We start from the raw sequence: 26,053 nt of genomic DNA on the forward strand, positions 1-26,053 counted from the left end.
CAATCTGTGCTGGTCCACTAACATTGATGCGACCGTCAAGAAAGCACAACAACACCTCTACTTCCTCAGGAGGCTAAGGAAATTCGGCATATCCGTAAGGACTCTTACCAATTTTTTACAGGTGCACCATTGGAAGCATTCTATCTGAATACTTCACCACTTGGTATGGCAACTGCTCTGCCCAGGACCATAGAAACTGCAGAGAATTGTGAACACAGCCCAGTTCATCACGCAAGCCAGTTCCACCCACTGACTCCATCTATCCTTCTTGCTGCCTTAGAAAGGCAGCCAATACAATCAAATACCCCACCCACCCCAGCTATAGCCTCTTCCAACAAGCAGAATATACAAAAGCTTAAATGCACAGACCAACAGTTTCAAGAACAGCTTCTTCCCTGTAGTTATTAGACTTCTGAATGGACTTCTCAAAATTTCAAAGTTAACGCTGACCTTGTGCTTTGTTCACCTTCTCTGCTGCAGTAAGATTGTATTCTTCACTCTGTTCTATTACCCTTATGCATTTTGTAAGGTATGATTTGCTGTCCTGCACACAAAACACAACTTTTCACTGTATTTAGGTACAAATGACAATAATAAATCAAATCAAAGAATGAGAGGATAAAGTTTAAAGGGAGATGAAAGAGAAACAAGAATGGCAGGAGGAAAAAATGTTTTCATAGTAAGAACTCTGAACACAACTAAGGCATTCAAAAGAGCGTTGGATCATTATTTGGACAGAAATAGTGTTCATGGAAAAATGGGGTAAAGGTAGGAAATTGGCACGAGGTAATGATGCTTTTTTGAAGAGCTGCTGTGGACACAATGGGCTGAATAGCCTCCTTCTGCACAGTAAGAGTTGAGAGATTCAGAGTTAATGTTTTTTTATCCGATATGATTCTTCTCTGAAACTAAAGGGGGCTGGAAAAGCGCTGTTACAAAATTTATGGGGGCAGGGGGAGGAGAAAAATCAAACAGATGGTTAACAGCAAAAGGCAAAGTCAGTGCTAATGCTATCAGAGAAAAGACTTAGATAGAGAGGAGGTGTTAATGGCAAGTGTATGACTATGACTCAAAGTGTTAAAAACAAAAAGTAGGATAGCTCTACACAATCAAGATGTTGGGGGAGGACAGGGTTCATGGTTGGAGCTTGTTGAACAATGTTGTATCCTGAAGGCTGGAGAGCTCCTCAAGGGGAAAACAAGGTGCTGTTTCTCCAGCTGTTCACTCGCAACACCTCTTCACACCATAGAACCCCTCCAGTGTGGAAGCAGGCCACTTGGCCCATCAAGTCCACATTGACCCTCTGAACAGCAGCTCACCGAGACCCACCCCCTTACCCTATTCCTGTAACTCTGCATTTCCCCACAGCAAGTCCAAGTAGCCTGCATATCCCTGCACACTGTGGGGCAATTTAGCATGGCCAATCCATCCTAACCTGCACATCTTTGGACTGTGGGAGGAAATCAGAGCACCCAGAGGGGATCCACACAGACATGGGGAGAACGTGCAAACTCCAAAGAGAGCGTCGCCCGAGGCTGGAATCCAACTCGGGTCCTTGGTGCTGTGAGGCAGTAGTGCTAACCACTGAGCCGCCCCACACCGATGAAACCATCCCATGTAACTGCAGAAGGTAAATATTTAGCACTTTCTGTTCTCAAAGTCCAAGGTCCCAGACACATGTTCCAAACAAAGCAGCAATTAACTTTCTATTTCTTTCAATCAGACTTATCATATTCATTGCACAAAATTCACTCTCCACATTTGCAAGACTAAATGCAAGACGGAGTGACTGTCCTGCAGAACACCTCCAGTGCGTTTTAACAAATGGCTCTCATTACTGATTACTTTCAAGGTTTGTATAGAGATGTGTAGCTCAGGTGCAGTTGTTGTGGATAGGTTTGCCGAGGTGGGAAGTTGGTTTACAGACATTTCTAGGTGACATCCTCAGTGCTATGCAGCCTGGGAAATGCTGCTGTACTGTCTGGTTGGAATTTATTTGATTTTGTTCCTGCTGTTTGCTACAGTGGTTAGTACACTGAGTCGGTGTGTTTATTGATGGAGTCCGTGGGTGAGTGCCATGCTTCTAGAAATTCCCTGGCTGTCCTCGGTTTGGCCTGTCTTATTATTGTCGTGTTGTCCCAGTTGAATTTGCGGCCTGATCTCCTGTGTGTACAGCTACGAGGGACAGCTGGACTTGGCATTTAGTGGCTAGTTGATGTTCACTAATGCAGATCGCTAGTTGTCTGCCTGTTTATCCTATGTAGTGTTTCATGCAGTCCTGCATGGAATCTTGTACACCACGTTTGTCCTGCACATGATGGGTATTGGGTCTTTTGTTCTGGTGAGTTGTCGGTTTATGGGCTGTCATGAATCCGAGTGATCGGAGAAGTCTGGCCATCAGTTCAGAGATTTTTTTTTATATATATACAGTAGCGTGGTCTGTAAACTAGCTTCTCAGCTTGGCAAATATACCCACAACAATTACAACTAATTACTTTCTATTTCAATGCATAATGTTGCTCTCAGAGCCAACAGTGCTTACCTTCTTCTGTAGAAAGGTCATTGGGCCTGAAATATTAACTTTGCTTTCTCTCCACAAATGCTGCCAGACCTGCCGATTTTTTTTTTTGCCATTTCTAATTCGTTACCGATTCCCAGCATTTGCTGTATTTTCAGTTTTCACTTCCTGACCTCCTGTAGTGCTGCAGCAAAGCCCAAAGGGGCTGGAGGATCAGCGCATCATTTGCTGCTTAGGCACAACAGTGAGTTCAACACCTTCAAACCATACATTCCCTGCTTTCCATTTTGATTATTCCCTTTCCCCAGGTCTTGTTTACATGGGTTTGCTCTCAGTACAGCTGATCGGTTTTCTGCTATTAATACCTACTCTTCATCTATATCCCTATATTACCGCTACCACTGGCACCCTACTTGCCTTTTGCTCAGGGGCACTTTTACCATCTGTTCTGCTTGCTCCTCCTTCCTGTTTTTTCTACAGAATCACAGAATCACTACAAGTGTGGAAAGAGGCCATTCAGCCTATCAACTCTGCACTGTCCCTCTGAAGAGCATCCTACCCAGACCTAATCCCTCACCCTATCCCTGTAACTCCACTTTAATCATGGTTAATCCACCTAGCCTGCACATCCTTGGACACTATGAGCAATTTAGCATGACTAATACACCTAACATGTACATCTTCAAACTGTGGGAGGAAACTGGAGCATCCGGAGAAAACCCACGCTGACACGGGGAGAACGTGCAAACTCCACATAGACAGTCACCCGAGGCTTGCATTGAACCCAGGTCCGTAGTACTGAGCCACTATGCTGCCCAAAGCATCAGAAAGCAGTACCTCTCTAGTCCCCTTCAAATCTGATGTGAAACATTAACTCTGCTTCTCTCTCCACCAATGCTGCCAGACCCAATGAATTTCCCCAGTACATTGTTTTCATTCTAGTTTCTAGTTCCTGCCTCAGAGGATGACAGATTTGATGAATTCAAAAGTGACCTGTGAAATTATTATGATTAGTGAGAATGAAAACAAAACTATGCTACTGAAATAGATTTGTGCCTTACATTAAAAAAAAGGGACACCATCCATTGCAATCATTTTGAAAACATAAGCATAAATGTGGACCACTGAAAAGATTAGTGCTAATAGTAAAGTCCAGTATATTGAACCAAAACTCAATAACTTTAGAGATTGTAGAGAGAATTCACTTTGTATCACCGCTACAATGTTGACGCAGTTGCTGGAAAAAGGGACATGTGTATCTTTTTCTCTCATATCTGATCTGGTTGTTTTTTTTTTAAAAAAACCATCTGAAGAAACTCCAAAAAGACATTTACTAAAATATAGTTCACTTGAATTATTAGCATCTGTATTAATTTAGGGTAAAAGTTCCGACCTGGTATAGTTCACTTGAGCCAGAGGGTTACTAATATCCTGGGTGGGAATTTTGCTGGTGCTATTAGGGTGGGTTTAAACTAGCTCAGCGGGGGGATGGGAACCGGAGGTGTAGTTCCAGTACACAGGAGGATGAGAACAGGGAGAACATGGACAGGATTTCACGGTCACAGGAATGAACTGGCAGACACAGTAAGCTGGTTGAAGTGTGTTTACTTCAACGCCAGAAGTATCCAAATAAGGTAGGTGAGCTTGCAGCATGGATAGCTACCTGGAACTTCGATGTTGTGGCCATTTCGGAGGCAGGGTCAGGAATGGATGTTGCAGGTTTCAGGATTTAGATCTTTCATTAAGAACAGGGAAGGCGGTAAAAGAGGGGGAGGTGTAGCCTTGTTAGTCAAGAACAGTATAACAGTAGCTGAAAGAATCTTTGATGAGGACGCATCTACTGAGGTGGTATGGGCTGAGGTTAGAAACAGGACAGGACAGGTCACACTGCTGGGAGTTTTTTTAAAATAGGCCTCCGCAGAGTTCCAGGAATGTGGAAGAGAGGATCGGCAAAATGATTTTGGGTAGGAGTGAAAGGAACAAGGTGGTCATTATGGGGGAGTTTAACTTGCCCAACACTGACTGGAACTGCGATAACTCTAGTACGTCGGATGGACTGCAGGAAGGAATGCAGGAGGGAAGGGAGTCCAGAACTAGAGTTCTGGAGCCATAATGTCATGCTGCAACTATACAAAATGCTAGTGCGGCTGCACTTGGAATAGTGTTTGCAGTTCTGGCCACCCCCATTACAGGAAGGATGTGGAAGCACTGAAAAAGATGCAGAGGAGATTTACCAGGAGGTAAGCTCCCTCTTGTTTGAGATGGCCATCATCTAGAACTGTTTGGTATCAAATTTGTTATTGTCATATTTTGCTAAGGGGTCAGTTGGGAAAATTTCACTATACAATCAATCATTCATTCTTTTCAAAAACTTGAATATATTGTATTTGCATCTGTCCACATTTTAAATAGCAACAAAGATTCTTCCTGATGAATCAACATCTAATTCAATGTGAGCATTGTTATATGCTCAAAGTAGTATTTGCAGTATAAACTATATTAAAAACTATAATTAAATCTCAATATTGGAACTCAAACAGTACTAACAAGTTAGAATAATATGGTTCACCAACACATCAAAAGATAGTCATTTTTTCTGTACTCATTCCATATATGCTCATAAAATGGAGATGGAACAATATAATCAGCACCGGAGCAAACGGCCTTGTAATTAATGTATACCTATGTAGTCTTTCGCTCTGGCAATATACAGCTGCCAAGAAATGGCAGCATAATAGAAGCATTCACGGAATTCTAGACCAATGTTGTACTTCTTCAAATTTCAAAGTGAGTCATTTTTGTTCAGCCAAAGCTGAAAGTGAATTTCAGGGTGCTCTTGAAGGACAAAATTGCTTTGCTATTCAACTTACCGATATTCCACACTGCAATTAACCTTTTCCTACCTTGATCAATCATGGCATCTATTGCCAATTTTGTTTTGGCAAAGACAAAGAGTTGAAGATCAGTTTGCAGTAGAGGGGTAACTTAAAGGCAATGTTTGTTTTAAAAATGCCACCCTCCAGTCAATTTAACATTTTTAGGTACAAAAGCGCTATAAGTCTCTGAACATTAAAACTTATTTCAAAATCATTCGGATTGAATATCCTTTTAACTTCTGAATTTAGTGACTGCAGTGTTTTATTTATTTAAATATATTACTTGGTCAGTGAAGAATGAAGTGGGCTGCATCTTAGAAACGCATCTCTTAGCTCCCAAAAGCCGCAAGATGGTTGGTTAGTTCCTCACTACGCAATGGATCGCTATTTTAGTCCTAAAGTGGAGGATATGATTCTGCTCACTGTTTAAAAAAAAAAGACTTCAAATAGTGATGCAATGTTGAAACCCAAATGAATCAGATGAAGCATTAATTGACCGAACCAGAAGCTCATTCAACTAACATGATCTGTTAACGGAGCAGGATGTTCAGATAGTAAAGTGACAGCAGTTGCGTTTAGAGAACTTTTACATTTAAACCAACAAACTTTCTCTTCAGTCTATAAAACAGACGGGCAAGGTCATAATGCCCAATTGGAATGCAAGATTTTTTTGTGAAAAGTAAGTTTAAGCATTTAACTTGGTGTCTTCTGTTATGTAAGTTATTGGGAAAACAGGAACTGGAGTAGGACATTTACATGCACCCCACCCCTGAAGTTTGCTTGGACATTCAGTGCAAGTTAATTTTTTCTTAAAAAAGAGTACTGTGTTCAATTCAGATCTCACTGCTATCGGAAGGATATTGTGAAACTTGAATGAGTTCAGAAAGGATTTACAAGGATGTTACCAGGGTTGGAGGGTTTGAGCTACAGGGAGAGGCTGAACAGGCTGGGGCTGTTTTCCTCTGGAGCGTCAGAGGCTGAGGCATGACCTTATAGAGATTTATAAAATCACAAGGGGCATGGAGTGTAAATGTTCAAGGTCTTTTTCCCAAGGTGAGGGAGTCCAGAACTAGAGGGAATAGGTCGAAGGTGAGAGAGGAAAGATTTATAAAGGAACCTGAAGGGCAACCTTTTCACACAGAGGATGGAGTGTGGATGGAATGAACTGCCTGAGAAAGTGTTGGAGGCTGCTACAATTCCAACATTTAAAAGGCATCTGGATGGGTATATGAATTGGAAGGGTTTGGAGGGATATGGATTGGGGGCTGGCAGGTGGGACTAGATTGGGTTGGGATATCTGGTCAGCATGGACGAGTTGGACCGCAGGGCGTGTTCCCATGCTGTACATCTCTATGACTTAATGATCTGCATTTGAACGCCATCTCCTGACCCTGGTTAATATCCTTGCCCAACATAATCTAAGAAAAAGTTACTAAATGTTAATGAAGCTTATAAATAAAGCCCATGTGCCCTGGCAAATATTAAATATTGAAACAGGGGAGAATAGTGCACCTAAAATAACACTGGATATTTCAGATATTCTTCACACCAGTATTGTTCCTTTTATGGCAAATATAAAACAACGGCTCTCTGCAGCAGTTTTCAGCTCATTGCTTACAGAGAGTGGTGAAATACATCCAGCCTGTGATTTCATTTTTGTTTTCTCACCTTGCCACGATGATCGTAAATTGAGGTTTCTCATAACCGTGGAGGTGGCACGGAAAAGGTTTACCCGGAAGCTGACTGGTTTGGAGGGTACTGGTTATGAGGAGAGATCGGACAAACCTCGTATGTTTTCACTTGAGCATCAGAGGCTGACGGGTGACCTGAGAAGTTTACAAAATTATGACAGGCATGGATAGAATGGATAGTTGGAGTTTTTTTCCCAGGTTAGAAATATCAATGACATGGGGACATAGGTTTAAGGTAAAAGGGGGAAGTTTAAAGGAGATATGAGAAGCAAATTCAACCCCCCAGCCCGAGGACGGCAAGTGCTTGGAAAGCACAGCCAGAGGTGGTGGTAGTAGAAGCATATATAACTGCAATGTTTAGGAGGCGTCTTGACAGATACATGAATGGGTAGGTATGGAGGGATACAGACCATGTAGAGGCTAAAAGGTTATAGCTTAGTGGAGCTTGTTCCTGTGCTGTTTTTTAATTGCTGTGTGATAGAAACCAACCACGTGACCTTGTCTATGGGAAGCAACTCTAGTTTGTGCAATTGCAAGGAACAGATGGCAGCAACCTACTTTCTAACAGGAACCACCGAAGAGTCAGAGTCAAAAAGGGTGGTGCTGGAAAAGCACAGCAGGTCAGGCAGCATCCGAGGAGCAGGAGAGTTGGTGTTTCAGGCATTAAACCCTTCATCAAGAATGAAAAGTACAAAAAGGTATTTGCCTATTGGATAGAAGTGATGTGATGACATAGGAGGGGATCAGGCAGGTTGGAGTTCAGAGGAGCTTCTTCACGATGTTACCATTTCAGTTAATGATAAGAAGCTGGATATACTCAGACTGTTTTCTTTGGAGCACATATTTCAGGGGGACCTGTCAGAGGTGAACAAGATTGAAGGGTATGGACAGGGTGAACAGGAAACATGGACCTTGAAGGGTCCATGAAGAGGGGAGCACAATTTTTAAGTGAAGGGCAGGAGGTTTAGAGGATATTTGAGAAAAAAAAAAACATTTTACAGAGGGGAGGGTGTGGAAGGGTATTTTTAAGAATTAGAATTTGAATCCCTACAGTGTGGAAACAGGCCATTCAGCCCAACAAGTCCGCACCGACCCTGCAAAGAGAACCCCACCCAGACATATTCCCCAACACCTTTGACTGTATATAAGACCGACTTCCAAAAAAAATGAAACCAGACTGATCAAACTCACCACCCATCTACGGATTAGGCAAAATTCACAAACCAGGAGCCCCCCCTCAGACTTATAGTCTCGCTACCTGGAACACCAACTTACAGACGGGCCAAGGAGCTACACCAAAGACTAAAACACTTAGTAGAAGATTCATGCCATTCCACTGAAGAATTCCTGAAGACCAAAGATACCAAGATAGAAGAGGATGAAATAATTGTCTCCTTTGATGTAACAATCCTGTTCACATTCATCATCATTAACCTGGCCAAGGAAACACTGACTACATTATTAGAAGAACCAAAGACAGACACCAAACACCACCAACTTCATCAGCATTGACAGTATTGTCAAGCTAGTGGACCTATACCTTACCTTATACCTATTCCTGAAGAAGGGCTTATGCCCGAAACGTCGATTCTCCTGTTTCCTGGATGCTGCCTGACCTGCTGCGCTTTTCCAGCAACACATTTTCAGCTCTGATCTCCAGCATCTGCAGACCTCACTTTCTCCTATACCTTACCACCCACTTTGCCTTCAACAACAAGACCTACAGACAAACCAACGGAACACCCTTGGGAATCTCCAATATCAGGATTCTTAGCAGAGACAATAATGCAGAGACTTGAACAAACAGCTCTGCCAACCATCCAACCCAATCCAAACCCGCTATGTGGATGACACCTTTGTCATCACTAAACGAAACAAATTAGAGGAAACCTTCAAGACCATCAATAATACCCTTACTGGCATAAAATTCACTAAAGAGGAGGAAAACAATAACAAACTGCCATTCCTAGATGTTGCAGTAGAGCGAACAGCCAATGGGGATCTTCAAACCAGCATTTACAGGAAAACACATATGGACCAAATATTGAACTACAAAAGCAATTTACCCAACATCCACAAACAAAGCAATATTAGAACATTATTTCAATAAGCCACCACACACTGCAGCATATAGGAACTATGCAGAGCAGAGGAAAATCACCTATACAGTGTATTCAAAAAGAACAGGTACCCAATGAACACAGTCCACCGATTTCTGAGCAACAAACCCAAACAAGCAGACAAAACATGTCTACAAAACCCTCGCCACTCTCCCTTACATCAAAGACATCATGGAAATGACTGCCAGACTACTCAGACCCCTTGGCACCATGGTAGCCCACAAACCCACCAACACATTAAACAGCGAATGAACTTGAAAGACCCTATCCAGACAACAAGCAAAACTAATGTCATTTACAAACTACCTTGCAAGAACTGTAACAAACACTACATTAGACAAACGGGCAGAAAACCAGCCACCAGGATACATGAACATCAACATCAACTAGCTACAAAAGGACATGACCCACTCTCACTAGTATCCCTACATACGAATGAAGAAGGACACCACTTCAACTGGGACAACACATCCCCATCCTATGACAAGCCAAACAGAGACACGCACGAGAATTCCTAGAAGCATGGCATTCCAGTCGGAACTCTATTAAACACACTGATTTGGATCTCATTTACCACAGAAAATGACATTACCAACCCAAGAAAACTCAAACATATAAATAGAAAGCGGGCTACACCACCGGTGCTTCATTCAGAGGCTCACTGATGATGTTACAGAGTATGATGATGAAATGTCTGAAAACTAGTCTTCCAGCTCAGTGAGCAAACCTACATCCAGAACTATTACTCTACATTACCCCTGACTAATACACCTAGCCTATACATCCCTGAACACTATGGACATTTTAGCATGGCCAATTTACCTTACCTGCACATCTTTCGACTTGGGGGGGGGAACCGGAACACCTGGAGGAAACCCACAGACACTGGAAGAATGTGCAAACTCCACACAGATAGTTGCCTGAGGGTGGAATCGAACCTGGGTCCCTAGTTCTGTGAAGCAGCAGTGCTAACCACTGAGCCACCGTGCTACCCCGGAGGCAGGGATTCTTACAATCTTTTTAAAAAGTACTTGGATGAGCATTCAAAGTGTCATAACACAAGATTATGGGCCTAGTGCAGTCGTGTGTGACTGGTGTACGTACTAAACTTTTGTTGGAACAGACTCAATGGGTCGAAAGGTTTCTTCCATACTGAATGATTCCATGACATTATCAAAAATGTTCATGCAAATGGAACATCAGATTTACATTTCAATTCAAAGGTGGTTTCTTCAATAATGCACCTCCAACCCCCATCCAAGTGTTACATTGTCGAGTTTGAGAAAGTGCTCCAATCCCTTGGCTGTGGTTTGAAACTAGTACCTCAGAGGCAATTGCACAACCACTGAGCGAGGCTGACCATATCCAATTTAATCATGATTTAGAGATGCCGGTGTTGGACTGGGGTGTACAAAGTTAAAAATCATAACACCAGGTTATGGTCCAACAGGTTTAATTGGAAGCTTCCAATTAAACCGGTTGGACTATAACCTGGTGTTGTGTGATTTTTAACAATTTAATCATGTATTCCATCAATACCAGCCACAACTTTGTGACTCTTCAAGAGATCAAGGAAAATCAGAGTACCATAGCAAAGCCGACGTCAGCCTTCTTCAGTGCTGGACCATCATTTGTCCCATCTCCAGTCACAGCCACCACCTGCCGCATCTCACCAATTGTACTGTCAATGATACCTGTACAAAGAAAATCAAGTTTAACTGAGGCTACACATTGGTCTTAAAACTTGACAATGTACAGTTCTTAAAGTGAAAATATTAGTAGAGGAGTTGTATTTTCTTCATTACTTTACCTGTCGGTAGAAGGTAGGTAGAAAAAGCATCTCAAATTTATAATCTAATATCAAATAATGTAAAATTTGTTTTCAAGCAATTGTACCGTGTATGTTACCATTAAATTGAACGCTAGATGCACAGAGTATAATAGTTGGAGACTTAAGTATTTTTTTAATTATGGAAATGCCTATCTTCATAGTCCAATTAATTAAATGTGAATAATTTTGTCTACTCAACTGATCGAAATTCTGGAATGCATGTTTGCGTACTTGTTTTAATTATAAACCTGAATGTTAAATCGAATCTTGTATCTTACACTACAGTTGAAACCCAAACCAATTCCATTGTTTCTGATCCCTGCTGTCAAATCTACTGTTCACTAGCCACCATTGATTTCAGCTCTTTTCTAAACCAATGCAAAGAGTGTGTGTCCAATGTAATTCTGAAGAAGGGTCACTGGACTCAATGTTAACTCCATTTCTCTCCACAAATGCTGCTGGATCTCCAGCCATTTCTGTTTTTGTTTCAGATTTCCAGCATTCGCATTTTAGTCCAATGTAATTACTTGAGGTTAGCACCATAAGTTATACCACTTGGCAAGAGCTATATGAAGACTAGTCCAAGGAAACTCCACTCACTGTTACCAAATATGCCACTCCTGGCCTAATGCAAAATATTAAGTTATTAAAACATATGTTAATGGTCTTCAAAGAATTATGGCACAGTTGGTCAAGCCAACTTTGGCTGTCAAACTGTGTCCTCCTTATTTCCAAAAATAAATTAAATCTCATTTCCAGGGAAATATGCTTAACAATTCCCTGAACATTGACAAAAGTAGCACACATTGTATCAGTCTACCAACAGACTCACAAAGTAGCACTTTGCAGATCAATTAAAAAAATGAATTTATAAAAACTAGAATAATGAATTCAGGGTAGTTGAACTTTGAATTTTTATTCTGAAACACATGATACTTCTACCAAACATAAACTGGAATATTCTAGAACCATCTGTATGAAGATCTAAAGATATTAAGTGCCCAATATTTTAAAAACAAAATCAAAGAACTAACTCCCACACCATTTTAAAAAAATATATAAAACTAAATTCAATTGTTTTCATCTTTGTCTCTGGTGGGCAGTTGGAAAAGATGTAGTCTCAAAATCTACTGTTAAGTTTCTAATATGGAGTGCCTCAATTATTCTTCTACACAATATTCCAATGTCCAAACACTTCTGTACAAGTGGTTTGAGCTTTGTTTCATAGTGTCATTTATGCAGATGATTAGGCATAATGCGTTCTTTTCACAAAGCCTAAAGGACATTTTCATCAAGGTGCATTGCTCTTGAAGTATGTTTAAAAGTTGGAGGGGCAGGAGAAGAACCAGAAAGATAATTTCTGTCAGGTCATCAAAATTAATGTTACTTCACTCTTGAAAATACAAAAACTTCAAATTAGATTTTCCCCTTGGGTTTCCTCCAGGTGCTCCGGTTTCCTCCCACAGTCCGAAGATGTACAGATTAGGTAATTAGCCATACTAAATTGCCCATAATGTTCAGGGATGTGTAGGTTAGGTGCATTAGTCAGGGGCAAATATAGGATAGGAGACTGGGTCTGGGTGGGTTACTCTTCGGAGGGTCGGAGTGGACTTGAGCCGAAGGGCCTGTTTCCACACTGTAGGGAATCTAATTCTAGTGTCATCTAAGGAGGGGAACAAAAAAGAAACAAGCCTAAGGTCTTAAAGCTATTTTGGAAATAGTTCTGCTAAAAAAAATAATTCTGGATTACAGTTCCAGAGACACTGGTGAACCTTTCGTCTCCAAAGTTTAACTTTACTTTTATGGTCCTGGACAGTGACTGTCATCAGCACTTTCAGTACTGGTTACTAAATTACAAACAATTAAGTGGCCAGTCATACTCTTCTACCCTTGGAAGTAAAAAAAACAATTGTACATGGGAACATAGATGCAGGAGGAGGCCATTCAGCCTGTCAAAATTACTCTGTCATTCAACATAATCATGACTGATTGAACAATTCAATCTCTTATCCACACTGTCCCAATAACCCTTTACACCATTGGCAATCAGAAATCTATCAACATTGACTATAACTGTATTCAGACTGAGCTTCTCCAGCACTCTGGGGTAGAGAATTCCAAAGATTGCCCACCCTCTCAGTAAAAACAAGATCTCAATTCAGCAGTAAATGGCAGTTCCAGACAGGGGAAATATATTGCCTGCAGCTGACCTGTCTACTCTTTTCAGTATTTTGTAGTTTTCAATGATCATCTCTCATTCTTTGAAACTCTAGAGAATACAAGTCCAGTTTGCACAATTTTCTCTTGGTTGAACATTCCGACAACCATGGGAACAAGTCTGGCGAACCTTTGCTGCACTCGTACTATGGTAATATCTTTCCTGAATTAAGGAGACCAAAATGGCTCAAGCTACATCAGGTGTGGTCCATTCAGCTCCTATATAATCAAAGCACGACTTCACTACTCCTTTACTCAAAACCTCTTGCAATAGAGCCTAACAGTTCCATTACTTTCCAACCTCTCTCCATTTAAGAAATACACTGCATATTTGTTCCTGTTCCCAACCTGACGTTTCTCCACATTAAATTCCATCTGCCATGTTCCTGCCCAATCATCAGGCCTATCCTGATCCTCCTGAAACATCTTTACATCTTCCTGACACGCACACTTGGCTTTGTAACATTTGCAAATTTAGCAATGTTACATTTGTTCTCAGTGTCCAAATCACTGACATATACTGTGAACAGTTATGGCTCAAGCACAGATCTTATCAGCAAGCCTCTAGGCACAGTCTGACAACGGGAGAATGACCTATTTATGCCTGCCTTCTGTTTTATGTTTGCTAGCCAATCCTTATTTTATGCCAGTAGATTATCTCCGATCGCATGTGCTTTAAATTTTGCTAACCTTCTGTAGGGATTTTATCAAAAGCTTTCTGAATTTCCAAGCATGTTTATGTCCATCAACTCCCCATTATTAGTAAAATCCTCACAAACCTACAACACAATGTCCCTAACACTGCACAGACTGTAATGGGGTAACTGAGGACATGGAGAGAATCAAATCTCTGATATTTATGGCTCTGACACTTTACAGATTAACTTGCAGAATCACAGAGGGAGAAATGAAACATGTGTTTGTTCCAAGGGAGAGAGAAAAGAAAAAAAAACAAATTGAGAGGGGAATATTGAAGTGCTTTTGGTCATCAAGCATCATAAATTATTGCACTGACATGGTTTTAAGCAACACTACTTTAAGGGCAGCAACTCTCCAAGGTTAGTATTCCTTTAAAGGTCAATAATTCAAAATAAATGGCAGAAATGATACCGAATTGTTGATTTTTCGGCACTCTAAGGATCTATTTTCCAAACGATTGAAGCTGTTAATTAACAGCGTTGTGTTTCTGCTTCCCATTTGGGCAGTAAGAAGCACTTTAGACATTTTAATTTGATAAACAGATTTGAGAGAAGTTATCATCATGTGGTAGACTGAAGCTCCCACTAACTTTGCTTGCTTTGAAATTGAAAAATTTACTCAGTAAGCCATTTACAAATCTGAATACATGCAATGTAGACAAGCTTTGTAAGGGCTGACAAGTTAATTTCAGCAAAGATTATTCTGACAGTTGCATACTGAAAGAGACCTTTTCCTCAGGTACTCAGATAATCTTGGTTTTAATGTAACCTCAATATAGAACCCACACTTTCCACCCACCCGACCCCCCCACGTATGCATACACAGATAAATTATAAGTGGTAAAAGATGCTAAACTCACATTTATTGATAATAAACTTACTTTCATTAGTTACCTGGTAGGGGTATGCATACCACCTCCCCCCACCCCAAACCCCCATCTACAATTCCATGACACCCAGTGTTTTAGACCTCAAACCTAGCTAACACACTCGGTCGACATTAGCTGCAGTGTCAGTGAATGAAAACTCTACGCGGTAAATCTAGAGAACCCTACATCAGCATCGAAAAGGACCAGTGCCAATTCTGTGAAGCTTCTCATCAAGATATCCTGTACTAGCAGCAAATCTGTAAATGAGTAGATCTTTGGAGATTCAGATTAAAAAGAATTTTGTATTGGCTGCAGGACAAAAAGCTTAAAAGGAAGGATGCTTCCTACACGATAAGGAATATTAGTTTCTATCATAAAAAACATTTTTGAATGAGCTGGGATGGAAACACATTACACACAAGAAATTAACCTTTCACTTTTCAAGGCAACAGTGATCTAATTACCAACTGTTTAGATTTTGCCCTTAATAGCCAACACTGTTAATGTATTGAAGCCTAAGTATATCAAAACAGCTTGACCATGCTTATTCTAGCAACAGTGGCTCAATGGTTACAGTCAGTGGACATAAATACCCCTTTTAAAACCAAATTAACTTAATGGAGTTAGGAAGGTGCCTCGACACTTATCTGGAATAAAATAGGCCAGCTTCAGCATTGCAGGTTTGAATTTTTAAAATCATGTTTCACTTATTTGCTTTCCTTGGTGCAGGTTGCTATGTCTCCCTAGTTATGCACCATTTAGAGTCTTTTCAATTAGCTGATATATGTATTTCATATTGACTTTTTTTAAAGCATAAAATAAAACATTCTACAGTTTGTATCTGAATTGATGAACAAAGAGATATAGAACACTTCACACCGTTTTATTCCAATGAATCACATTTCTCAATTGCAATTTCATGGGAATAAAACAATATTTAGCTCTCCACTCTCATTTCCACTTGTTATTGATCTGCAACATCAAGGATATATTGAAAACAAGGCAAAACATCCTCTTTTCTCCCATATGACATTAATCCAAAATCAAGACAAGAAAACATTTGCAGGCTAAACCTTTTGCCCATCCAATTTGAGATAGTATATAGTAGGAAATAGTACAATTCTCTAACTGAATAAAACTTTATTCAGATACCTTTCACTAGTGTGTGTTTATCTGTTGGGGATGATCGGGCAAGTACTCGGAGACTTGGCCAAACTTTATCAAGACGTTCTTGTTCAACCTTAGGAAGCAAAAATATTAAATATGAAATTTCCTTCTAACAACTGATGCCAGAAATATAAAGTGAGAATTCTAAACGACAGTATATAAAAGTTTCTCAATGAGTTCTCCAAAGCATTCAAAAGGTTCATAAACCAAAAGTTACTAGGCACTTAGTACATACGTATTCTGTTATTTAAGACATTAAACGCCATAAAAGACATTGTCTTCTGTCCTCCCACCACTGTGTTAGGACAGAAATTGGTCTGGAAGGGTTTTTGCTGCTTTTGGAAACTAACTACCACGGGATCTTGGTTTGTTAAATTTGGAATTAAATACAGATATACAGAAAAGAATTTAACCACCAATGCCAAACCAAATATCCGGCGAAACGCTTTGCAAATTAAAGTGAAACTACATTCTCAGTATAGAAAGCACAAAGTTTTTTGATGCATTCCTTTAATATGTTTCCAGGTAGTGGAAATATGTTTCCAGCATAACGCTCAGTATAAATGTATCGAGTTGCGTGACTGAGGAAAGACCAAGACAATGGGGAAAATTATCAATTAAATATACATATACCTAAATTTTCTACCTACATCAAGTGGAGTAGGATGTTACAGTTTTCAAGGTTACCTAAAGTTAAACAATGCTTTAGGCATCAGGAACACCACTAACTGGGAGTACACTCATTTATAGATGGGAAGTAGAAATTAACTCACTATGAATGTTTAAACACAGCCTCGAGGCCAATTATCAGCTAACGGTGAATTTTGCACTTCAGAAACACGCACTACCTTTAATTCCTCATCTGGATGAGATGTCTGTACCAGTGCAACTGATTCTGTGAGCATTTCAGGGCAGAGGCTGTCAATCAGATTCTCATCATTGGAGATGTCTGAACCAACTGAATGAGTTACCTACAAGCATGTGCATTGGCTAACCAATAGCACAAATGAACAAGCCAAGCAGCAGAATGCGTCAGAAAGGTTATTGCTGCAGGGGAGACAAGATTGATAACATCCTAGCTGAAGGGTTTGGACATTCAGATCCAAAGGCTTGTTTCTAAAATGACATTTTGAATTGGAGCACCACACTAAATGGCTTTACAGTATTGCAATCCACTGAAGTGAGCGAGCACGCAGCATCATGTAATCTTACATGATATTGTATAAAAATGCTCTCCAATACTTGCAAGTCATTGAAATAAAGAACTAGACTGCCCAGGGAAACTGCACAAGTGAAACGATGGCAGTGTGTGTGTGTGTGTGTGTGTGTGTGTGTGTGTGTTTTATTGGTTGTTGAATACGGTCTTAAGGGGCTTCTTTTGGAACGTAGCAAACAACCAGGTCATGCACTCCTGCTATTCAAAGCTACATTTAATAGCTCAAACACTGCACTTGAGCCAACAGGAAGTAAAGTGGTAAGAAATACTACACACAGATAGTGTTTGTTTTTCCACTGGCGTTACTGTTGCAATGATGTTCTTTCTGCAGACAAATTTTTTGTATTTGCTTTAAGCAGGAGATATGAAATAAAGCTCCATGGGTTCACGTAAAAGAAGAAGAATGTCTTGATGATCACATATTAACCTTTGGACACCACCTTTAACATAGTGACAGGTTAGCATGGTCAAAGGAAAGCCTCCTCCCTCAGTTGGCTTTGAAAATGTATCATCGCCAATGATTCTCCTCAGGTTCACCCTAGTTCTATTACCTGCGAGAGAAGAATTCACAGTCTGGAACTTCCAAGTGGTCATCTCTTTCTGAGTCAAATGTATGCAGTGTGTAACACTTGATAATACTTATAGCATTTCAACAGGAATGTAGTTTAGTAGGAGCCCATAACAGCCCATCACTACATTTGTGTCACAAAATATTCACTTGCTACAATTAAATTCCGAGGAGAAGTGATGACTGAAGATGCTGGAGAGTCAGATTTGAAAAGGCTGGTGCTGGCAAAGCACAACCAGTCAGGCAACATCTGAGGAGCAGGAGAGCTGTGTTTCGGGCATAAGCCCTTGAAACATCGACTCTCCTGTTCCTCAGATGCTGCTTGACCTGCCATGCTTTTCCAGCACCACACTTTTAGACAATTAAATGCTTGCAACAGTTTATACCTGGCTCAATCATGCTGAGTTGTATTCAAGAGAATTAGAAATAAACATAAGCAAAACACCTGAGCATCGCTGACAATGGGACACACCAGTAGGTGCTTAAATCTGGTCTTACCCATTCAGCCTGCAAGACTAGAGCTGAAAGAATGCCTTTAGGCAAAATCCAAATTAAGGCATGGTTTCTTTGCAGAATACGCACCTCGGTTGGAACACCTATGCCTATAGGCTTGGGCACCATTGAAAGGTTGTCAAAGCAAGGCACACAGGAATGCTGGGCAAAATGGCCCCTACAGTATGCAAGGAAATACAATCAAGGAGGCAACCAATGGGAGAAAAGACATCTGTAAAATTGAATGGAGGGAATCAGTGAGGAGTAGCTTCTGCAATCACAGGCTGGTTCTCTCCCTTGCCAAACGTGCAATAGAACCAGCGTGAGATTTGACAGTGTTGGGAAAGTAAGTGATGAGGTCAATGTGTGAGCAGCAGCTGTTCGCCAGGGATTATGCTGCCTGGTAGTTCAGGAGTGATTGAGATTATTAAATAAGCAGAGAAAAATGAAAAGGAAACAAAAACATTGATCATTTATTTGGTCATTGCAGATACTTCTCCTTTTCTCCCACTTACAGCGCTGTAACCAACTTCTAAACATCTACTAGGCACTGACAGAATTTATAACAGGTTGAATATTGTTAAGCAAGGCTAAGGAGGGAAATGGATTTAAAGGGGCATCCAAATGGAAAGGCAGGAATTATAATGGTCAGACTGGTTTACTGTCTCGTTTGCTAGTGCCTGACCAAAAGGGTCAGGTGTTTCCATCAGGTATCATGGCTCAGTGGTTAGCACTGCTGCCTCACAGCACCAGGGTCCCAAGTTCGATTCCAGCCTTTGGCAACTGTCTGTGTGGATTTTGCACATTCTCTCCATGCCTGTGTGGGTTTCCTCCGGGTGCTCCGGTTTCCTCCCACAGTCCAAAGATGTGTGGGTCAGGTGAATTGGCCATGCTAAATTGCCCATAGTGTTTGGTACATTAGTCAGAGCCAAATTGGTCTGGGTGGGTTACTCTTGACAGGATTGGTGTGGACTGGTTGGGCCAAAGGGCCTGTTTCCACACTGTAAGGAACTTAATCAGAGAGAGTTGGCAAGGGAAAATTAGGTGGGTACTAATAAAAGATAAAGCAGCAACATCTCCACTTTACAGATCTTTGCCTCCTGGTACCACCTCGAAAGTCAAGTAGTGCCCAGAAGCTCTAGGCTACATGCTTGATCGGCCATCATACTAACCATAGCCATATATTTAATGTGCGTCTGGTTTTCAAATATAATTGCTGTCATCAGATCATGCAGGATTGAGTACAAATTAATGTGCCCAAAACCACTGATAAACAAGAATGCTTTGCAGTGGAGTCTGTATTTGCTATCTTAGCACTTGCTCCAACAACTAGTAAGCACAATGTGAAACTGACTAACTTTCATGTTCTGAGTTCACTATTGATCGCTCTTTCGAGTGAACAGAGTAAATCATTAACAAAACAAACAGAAATCTTTTCACTTAGTAGATATTAATGAAAGACCTTGACAGTCGGCAAGAATGAGAGTAGTGAAATGAACAGATGTAATCATCTACTAGATATTATGCACATTTTAATCCCTCAATATGAACAGCATAAATGTTTAGTTAGTAGAGAAAACTTAGGTTCCAGCTCCTGGACTGAATATGATCTTTGAAAGCCTCACTGTAGCTTTTGGATCTGAAACCAGCCCATGGTTCCTGTATCATCAGGAGCCGAGGTACTGGAGCTGCATGTTGAAGTAATGTACTCTAGTGCTTCTTCCTGTCCAGGTAGACCACATTAAGATGGAGACTTGTATATTAAGGGGATCAGAATGTCGCAAGTATTTCAGAAAAACTTTCAATAATTTCACTGTTGACAATTTTGGCATGTGAAATCAGTATCTTGCTTCCTGCTACAGAGCAATGAGGAAGGTAATTCAGAACAAGAATTATTCAGGTTTTCAGTCCATTGATGTGAAATTGGGGCAAGATGAGCTCGATACAAATACTGAAGCACAAGCTAGAAGTGCTTCTCATTGGCCTCCTGCCAATACTGTAAGATTAATGATTCATTAATACCAGACCAGTTGGCTATTATAATGCATCCGACATAAGACCTCCAAAATTCAACTTGGAAGGTGGATTATGCAGGAGTTCCTTTCGTTCAACATGAATTTCCACCTTTTTTTTAAAAAAACTAAGACCATCTCTTTTTTAAGGAAATGCCAGTTACATTTTGGCTAAAAATAGTACTGCAGTGTCTGTAGTTATGGTGCTTATGGTTTGCATTAGGAAACACATTCTGTGCCCATGGCAACAGACAAATATGCATGTAACATTAAACTTCTGTTCCATGAAGCTTTTGTTACTTTAGAATACTGTAATAGGTTGACACGGTGGCTCAGCAGTTAGCACTCCTGTCTCTCACCTCCAGGAATTCTCTGTTCCCTTCTACTCTCTGACAACTATCTGTGTGGAGTTTGCACATTCTCCGTGTCTGCATGGGTTTCTTCTGGGTGCTCCAGTTTTCTCCCACAGTCCACAGACGGTTCAGGTTAGTTGGATTGGCCAGGCTGAATTGCCCATGGTGTCCAGCAATGGGCAGGCTAGGTGGATTAGACATGGGAAGTGCAGGGTAATCGGTAGGGGGATGGGATCCTCTTTGGAGGGCAGGTGTGGACTTGATGGGCCAAGTGGCCTGCTTCCATACTGTAGGGATTCTATGATTCTATCCCAGTTGCTCCAGCCAAAAGCCTGTTGTTATTTGTTATTACTAGAGTTGAATATTATCAAGCCTACCATGACAAAAGGTAGCCAAGCAGGAGGCTGGGAGAACACAATCAGGCAGTATCAGGAGGTGGAGAAGTTGACGTTTTGGGTGTAACCCTTCTTCAGGACTCAGGATGCTGCCTGGTTTGCTGTGTTCTCCCAGCCTCCTGCTTGTCTACCTTGGATTCCAACATCTGCAGTTTTTTTTTTGTCTCTCACCATGACAAAGAGACCTGACAGTATGGTCATGGCTCAGTTGTTGGCATCTGTGTGCACGTGATAGCTGTGGATTCTCATCTACCTCAGAACCAGACTGACTCTCTAGTGCACTACCTAGCAAATTCTGCACTGAGTTAGCATCCTATGGATATTTTGAACGGTTTGCCTTTCAAGAAGGTTAAAAATCTGTTTGAATGGAAAGGACAGTCTCCCCTCTCAATCAGTGCCAAAAACAGGATGAGTGATGATTTGTTTTGGTTCTGTTTTTGAGACACTATAGGCATTGAACAGCCACCATTATAAATCAAACAATCTGAGAGGTGATAAGGTAGCACATAACTATTTCCCCCCATTCTTGCTTTAAGCTAGCACTCTGAAGAACAACAGTATAAGACAGTTCCGGATTTTATTGCTGATGCTATCATATGGTTTCAAGCCTCCAGGTATTATAAAATTAGCAATGATTTCCAAATCTGATCAATTACAAACAAATTTGCACAAAAGGAAAACAAAAAGATCCAATTTATCTTGTCATTCCAAACCCACCCCAAAGAAAGAAAAAGACAGACAGTGACCTAACTGGCATACTTACCACCTATTGCATATTTAAAGAGATGCCTTAAATCATTCCATTGTTTTGCCAGTAATATAGGTTCTTAATATTTACAACACAGAACAACCCGTACAAAAAATAACCTTGCAATATCCTTCTGAGCGCCGTGTAAAGTATTTACATTACAAAGGCCTGCAAGATGCAGTTTGTGTTGCCTCACAGGTCAGAATCAGAGTCAGTTCTGAATGTTAAACTGCTGGAAATTTAAAAATTGTACACCTTGAATAAAGAAAAATATAAGTTTTAGAATGCAGTCAATGTTTCCAAAACTTATTGTGAGTTGGTTTCCAAAGCTGAACTCTTGACAGGGAAGAGGAAACCCAAAAGAAAACTGTTGGGAAGTTTTGGTGTACCTCTAACTGGCCAGGAAGTGGTAACAGCAATGTTGACAGCATGGGCACTTAGAGGAGGATTGGGGGCAATGGGAGGGTGGCTGTTTGAAGAAATCCATTTCACTTGCTTTCCTGGTTTAATTTTGGATTGAGATTAAAAGGTAGCAATGACAAGTTGTCTGAATTCCTTCAGCTTTATTCTTGGCTACTTGTTCCTGCACTATAAACTCCCGCTAGCGTGGACGTTATTCTGCATCTCATCATTGGTGAGAGTCATACCTCGCCCTTCTCATTGCGGATAAGCCGGTTGAATTCTTTTCCTTCTAGACACAGAAAGTCTTCTCCAGGGTGGATTATGCCACACTTTGTGGCAATGGCACGTGCAGTATTAATATTGTCTCCAGTCACCATTCGAACAGTTATACCAGCTCGCTGACACTTCAGTATGGCTTCTGGAACCTGCAATGGCAACAGTCAACCCTCAGTGACTAAATAGAACTAGGTACAATCCATTTACTAATGCAGTACATTGCATTACCTTGCGAAAAAAATAAAAATAATAATTCACCACTTTCTCAATTTATTTATTTATTTTCCACTATTGAAGCACTCTAATAGTAATAATTTTCTAGAAGACATTTTTGTGACTATCGCTGAATCTCACAAAATTAGTTACTTTCTGAATTTGTAATTTTACAAAAAAAACAGAAGAATCTGAGCAATTAATACCACAGCCTCTGCAAACATGGTTAAAGCTCCTTAATAATGCATCATTGCATTCAGACAGAAGGAAAAAAACGAATATACCTATTTTGCAAAAGCTTTTCTTTTGATCAGTTACAGCAAATGAAACATGCACATAAGAGCATAATAAAAAACGTTTGTGATACTGAAGTAGAATTTGATTCATACAAAAACAAAAGGCATTTAGACAAATGGAGAAACTAAATAGTAAACTAATATCGCAAATTTTTTTTTTACAAGGGTCGAAGAATGAATATGTAACTGTGTACAACTGCAAAATGGAAAAGGATCAGAGTTTCCAGAAACTGTACAGCATCGAAAATGAAAACTTGACACTTGATACACATTTACTGTTTAACTATTCTCATGATGCAAAATGGGGCAAATTCTGGACTCAGCCTTAGAAAATGAGGCAACTAAAACGTGTGTGGGGAAATTGGGAAATGGAAAGGAGTGGGGGAGGGGGAAATGGTGCTACATTTCACGATGCATATTGAGGTCACTCAGGATGTACAGTCGGGAATAGGTTAAATGCAATAAACACTGACGTAAGTTGACATGGAATAATAAAAGCCTTTCAACACAGGCAATAAAATTAGCTGGCAGAGGTGTAATTATTTTCACCAAGAAAATGGAATCAACTGAACTGTTTGTGGTTCTTCAGAAAGGGACTTGTTTATTTATAGATAATAAGCATCTCCAGGCGTACTGTGAACAAGTTGTTCAGCATGTGATTTCAAAGAATTTAAAATAGGAATAGGCTGTTAGACGATATCAGGTACTCGTTGCTATACATTATTTAAAGCGCACTGCATTGTTCAGCATTATTCTTGAACTATTAACTTCTCCGGCACATAATTATACTTGCTCTCAATTTCAATAAACCCCGTCAAAGAAATCAATTATCTCAAAATGGTTGTCTTGAAAAATGAAACATGACGTTTTCTTTCCCAGTTTAGACAGTGGAGGTGGCAAGGCAGCTCAGTAGTTAGCACTGCTGCCTCAGCACCAGGGACTTGGGTTCGATTCCACCCTCGGGCAATCGTCTGTGCAGAGTTTGCACATTCTTCTGGTGTCTGCATGGGTTTCCTTCAGATCCCTCCTACAGCCCAAACTTATGCAAGTTAGGTAGATTGGCCGCGCTAAATTCCCCACAGAGACCAGGGATGTGCAGGCTAGATGGATTCACCATGGGAAATGCAGAGTTACAGGGCTCGGGTAAGGGAGTGTGTCTGGATGGGATGCTGTTCAGACTCTATGGGCCAAATGGCCTGCTTCCACACTGTAGGAATTCTATGATCTTTGATTATATTTTCCTCCGGATTCCTCACAGCATTCAACAGAAATTTGCTCATCCCTTAATAGACAGCTCAGCTTTTTAACAAAAAAATCATTCATGGGATGACAGGGGCAATAAATCCTGGTCTAGCTAATGACACTAAGTGCTCTACAGTACGTGGTGTTGAGCTGCTTTCTTGAACTGCTGTGGCCCCTGAAGTTTAGGGACACCCATTGTGCTTTCAGGAAGGATTTTGACCTGATGACAAACGGTATTGCAATTTTACATCAGGATAGTGTGTGACTTGCAGGGAGCTTGCAGTTAGTAGAGGTTAGGGCTTTGGAAGGTGCTATTGAAGAAGCCTTAGTGAGTTGCTGCAGGGTTTTTTCAAAATGGTGCATTGGGTTGCCATAGTGCAGCGGTGGAGGGAGTAAAAGTTGAAGTTAGTGGATGGATACTAATCAAGCAGGTTGTTTGCCCCAGCCATTACTGAGCTTTGAGTGTTGATGGATCTGTGCTCAGGCAAGTGCGGAGTATTACATGACACCCCGACCTGCATGTTAAAAGGTATTAGATATACATGGGGAGTCAGAAGGCGAGCTACCCACCTAGCCTCTGAGTTGCTCTTATAGCCACATTATTTATTTGGTTGATCCAGTTCAGTTTCTGGACAATGGTAGCCATGTTCTACCACCATCACCTCCCCCCCCCACCCACCACAATGTTTTGTGTCTGTCACGGATTCAGCAAAGGTGACAGAAACATAGAAAATAGAAGGAGTAGACCATTCAGCCCATCTGTTATTCAGCATCATCATGCTTGATCTTCTATCCCAGTGCCATCCTCTTGGACACTTATAGCCTTTAGAAATCTTCTCCTTTCTTATATAGATTTGTGATTTGGCCTCCAAAGCTTTCAATGGTACACTGTTCCAATCTATGAGCGAAGACATTTCTCAACCGAGATCTATATGGCCTACCCAAAGACCTGACTATGATCACCTGTTTTTAAATTCTCCAGACAATGGAACCATCATCTTTGGATCCAGTCTGCCCAATCCTGCCATATACTTTGATGAAATCCCTCTCATTCTTCTACATTAAATGAATACAGGCCCAGTTAGCTCAAACTCTCATGACCAATCTGCCAGGCCAGGAGTCAGTTTGGTGAGCCTTTGCTGCACTCCCTCTACAGTAAGTAACGGTTTTATTCTGTAAGGATTGCACACAATACTCCAGATGTGTTCTCATCTGTACAGCTGTAAATTCATTAGTAATGCCATTGATTGTCACAGGGAGATGTTTAGATCATTCTCATGGGGAGATTGTCATTGTCTGACACTTGTGTAAAACAAGTGCAACTTTTCATTTAAAAAAAACCATGCCTGGATATTGTTCAGGTCTCCATTCATATAAACATGGATGGCTTCAGTATCTGAGAAGTTGCTGAACATTGTGCAACTAACAATGACAATCCCACCCATGACCATATATGATGGAGGTAACACCGTAGATGAAGATGGATGGGCCTACAACACTCCTGCGAGAAACCCCTTTGGTAAATATCCTGAAACTAAGATGATTAACCTCCAACAACCACAATCATCTTTTGTGCTGGGTATGACATTCTCCTGTTCCCTGGATGCTGCCTGACCTGCTGCGCTTTTCCAGCAACACATTTTCAATTTCCCGCCGTACCAACCAGTACCCTTCCACTGACACCCTCCTTCGACTGACTGAACTGGTCCTCATCCTGAACAACTTCTCTTTCCAATCCTCCCACTTCCTCCAAACGAAAGGAGTAGCCATGGGCACCCGCATGGGCCCCAGCTATGCCTGCCTCTTCGTAGGATATGTGGAACAGTCCATCTTCCGCAACTACACTGGCACCA

General features: G+C 40.9%; 1 protein-coding gene across 7 annotated transcripts in view; it reads right to left on the reverse strand.

Annotated features, from left to right (window-relative positions):
* LOC122563116 (plasma membrane calcium-transporting ATPase 1-like) overlaps nucleotides 1-26,053 on the reverse strand; it is a 233,175-nt gene that overhangs the window by 30,700 nt on the left and 176,422 nt on the right. For all 7 annotated transcript variants that reach the window (XM_043716565.1, XM_043716561.1, XM_043716558.1 and 4 more), the window contains 3 exons: nucleotides 22,419-22,598; nucleotides 15,973-16,060; nucleotides 10,793-10,899 (listed from right to left, as the gene is read on the reverse strand). In XM_043716565.1, the coding sequence (XP_043572500.1) occupies nucleotides 10,793-10,899; nucleotides 15,973-16,060; nucleotides 22,419-22,598 (375 nt within the window). The remainder of the gene's footprint in view (nucleotides 1-10,792; nucleotides 10,900-15,972; nucleotides 16,061-22,418; nucleotides 22,599-26,053) is intronic.

The sequence above is a fragment of the Chiloscyllium plagiosum genome, chromosome 26 (genome assembly GCF_004010195.1).
Source record: "Chiloscyllium plagiosum isolate BGI_BamShark_2017 chromosome 26, ASM401019v2, whole genome shotgun sequence".
Taxonomy (NCBI): domain Eukaryota; kingdom Metazoa; phylum Chordata; class Chondrichthyes; order Orectolobiformes; family Hemiscylliidae; genus Chiloscyllium; species Chiloscyllium plagiosum.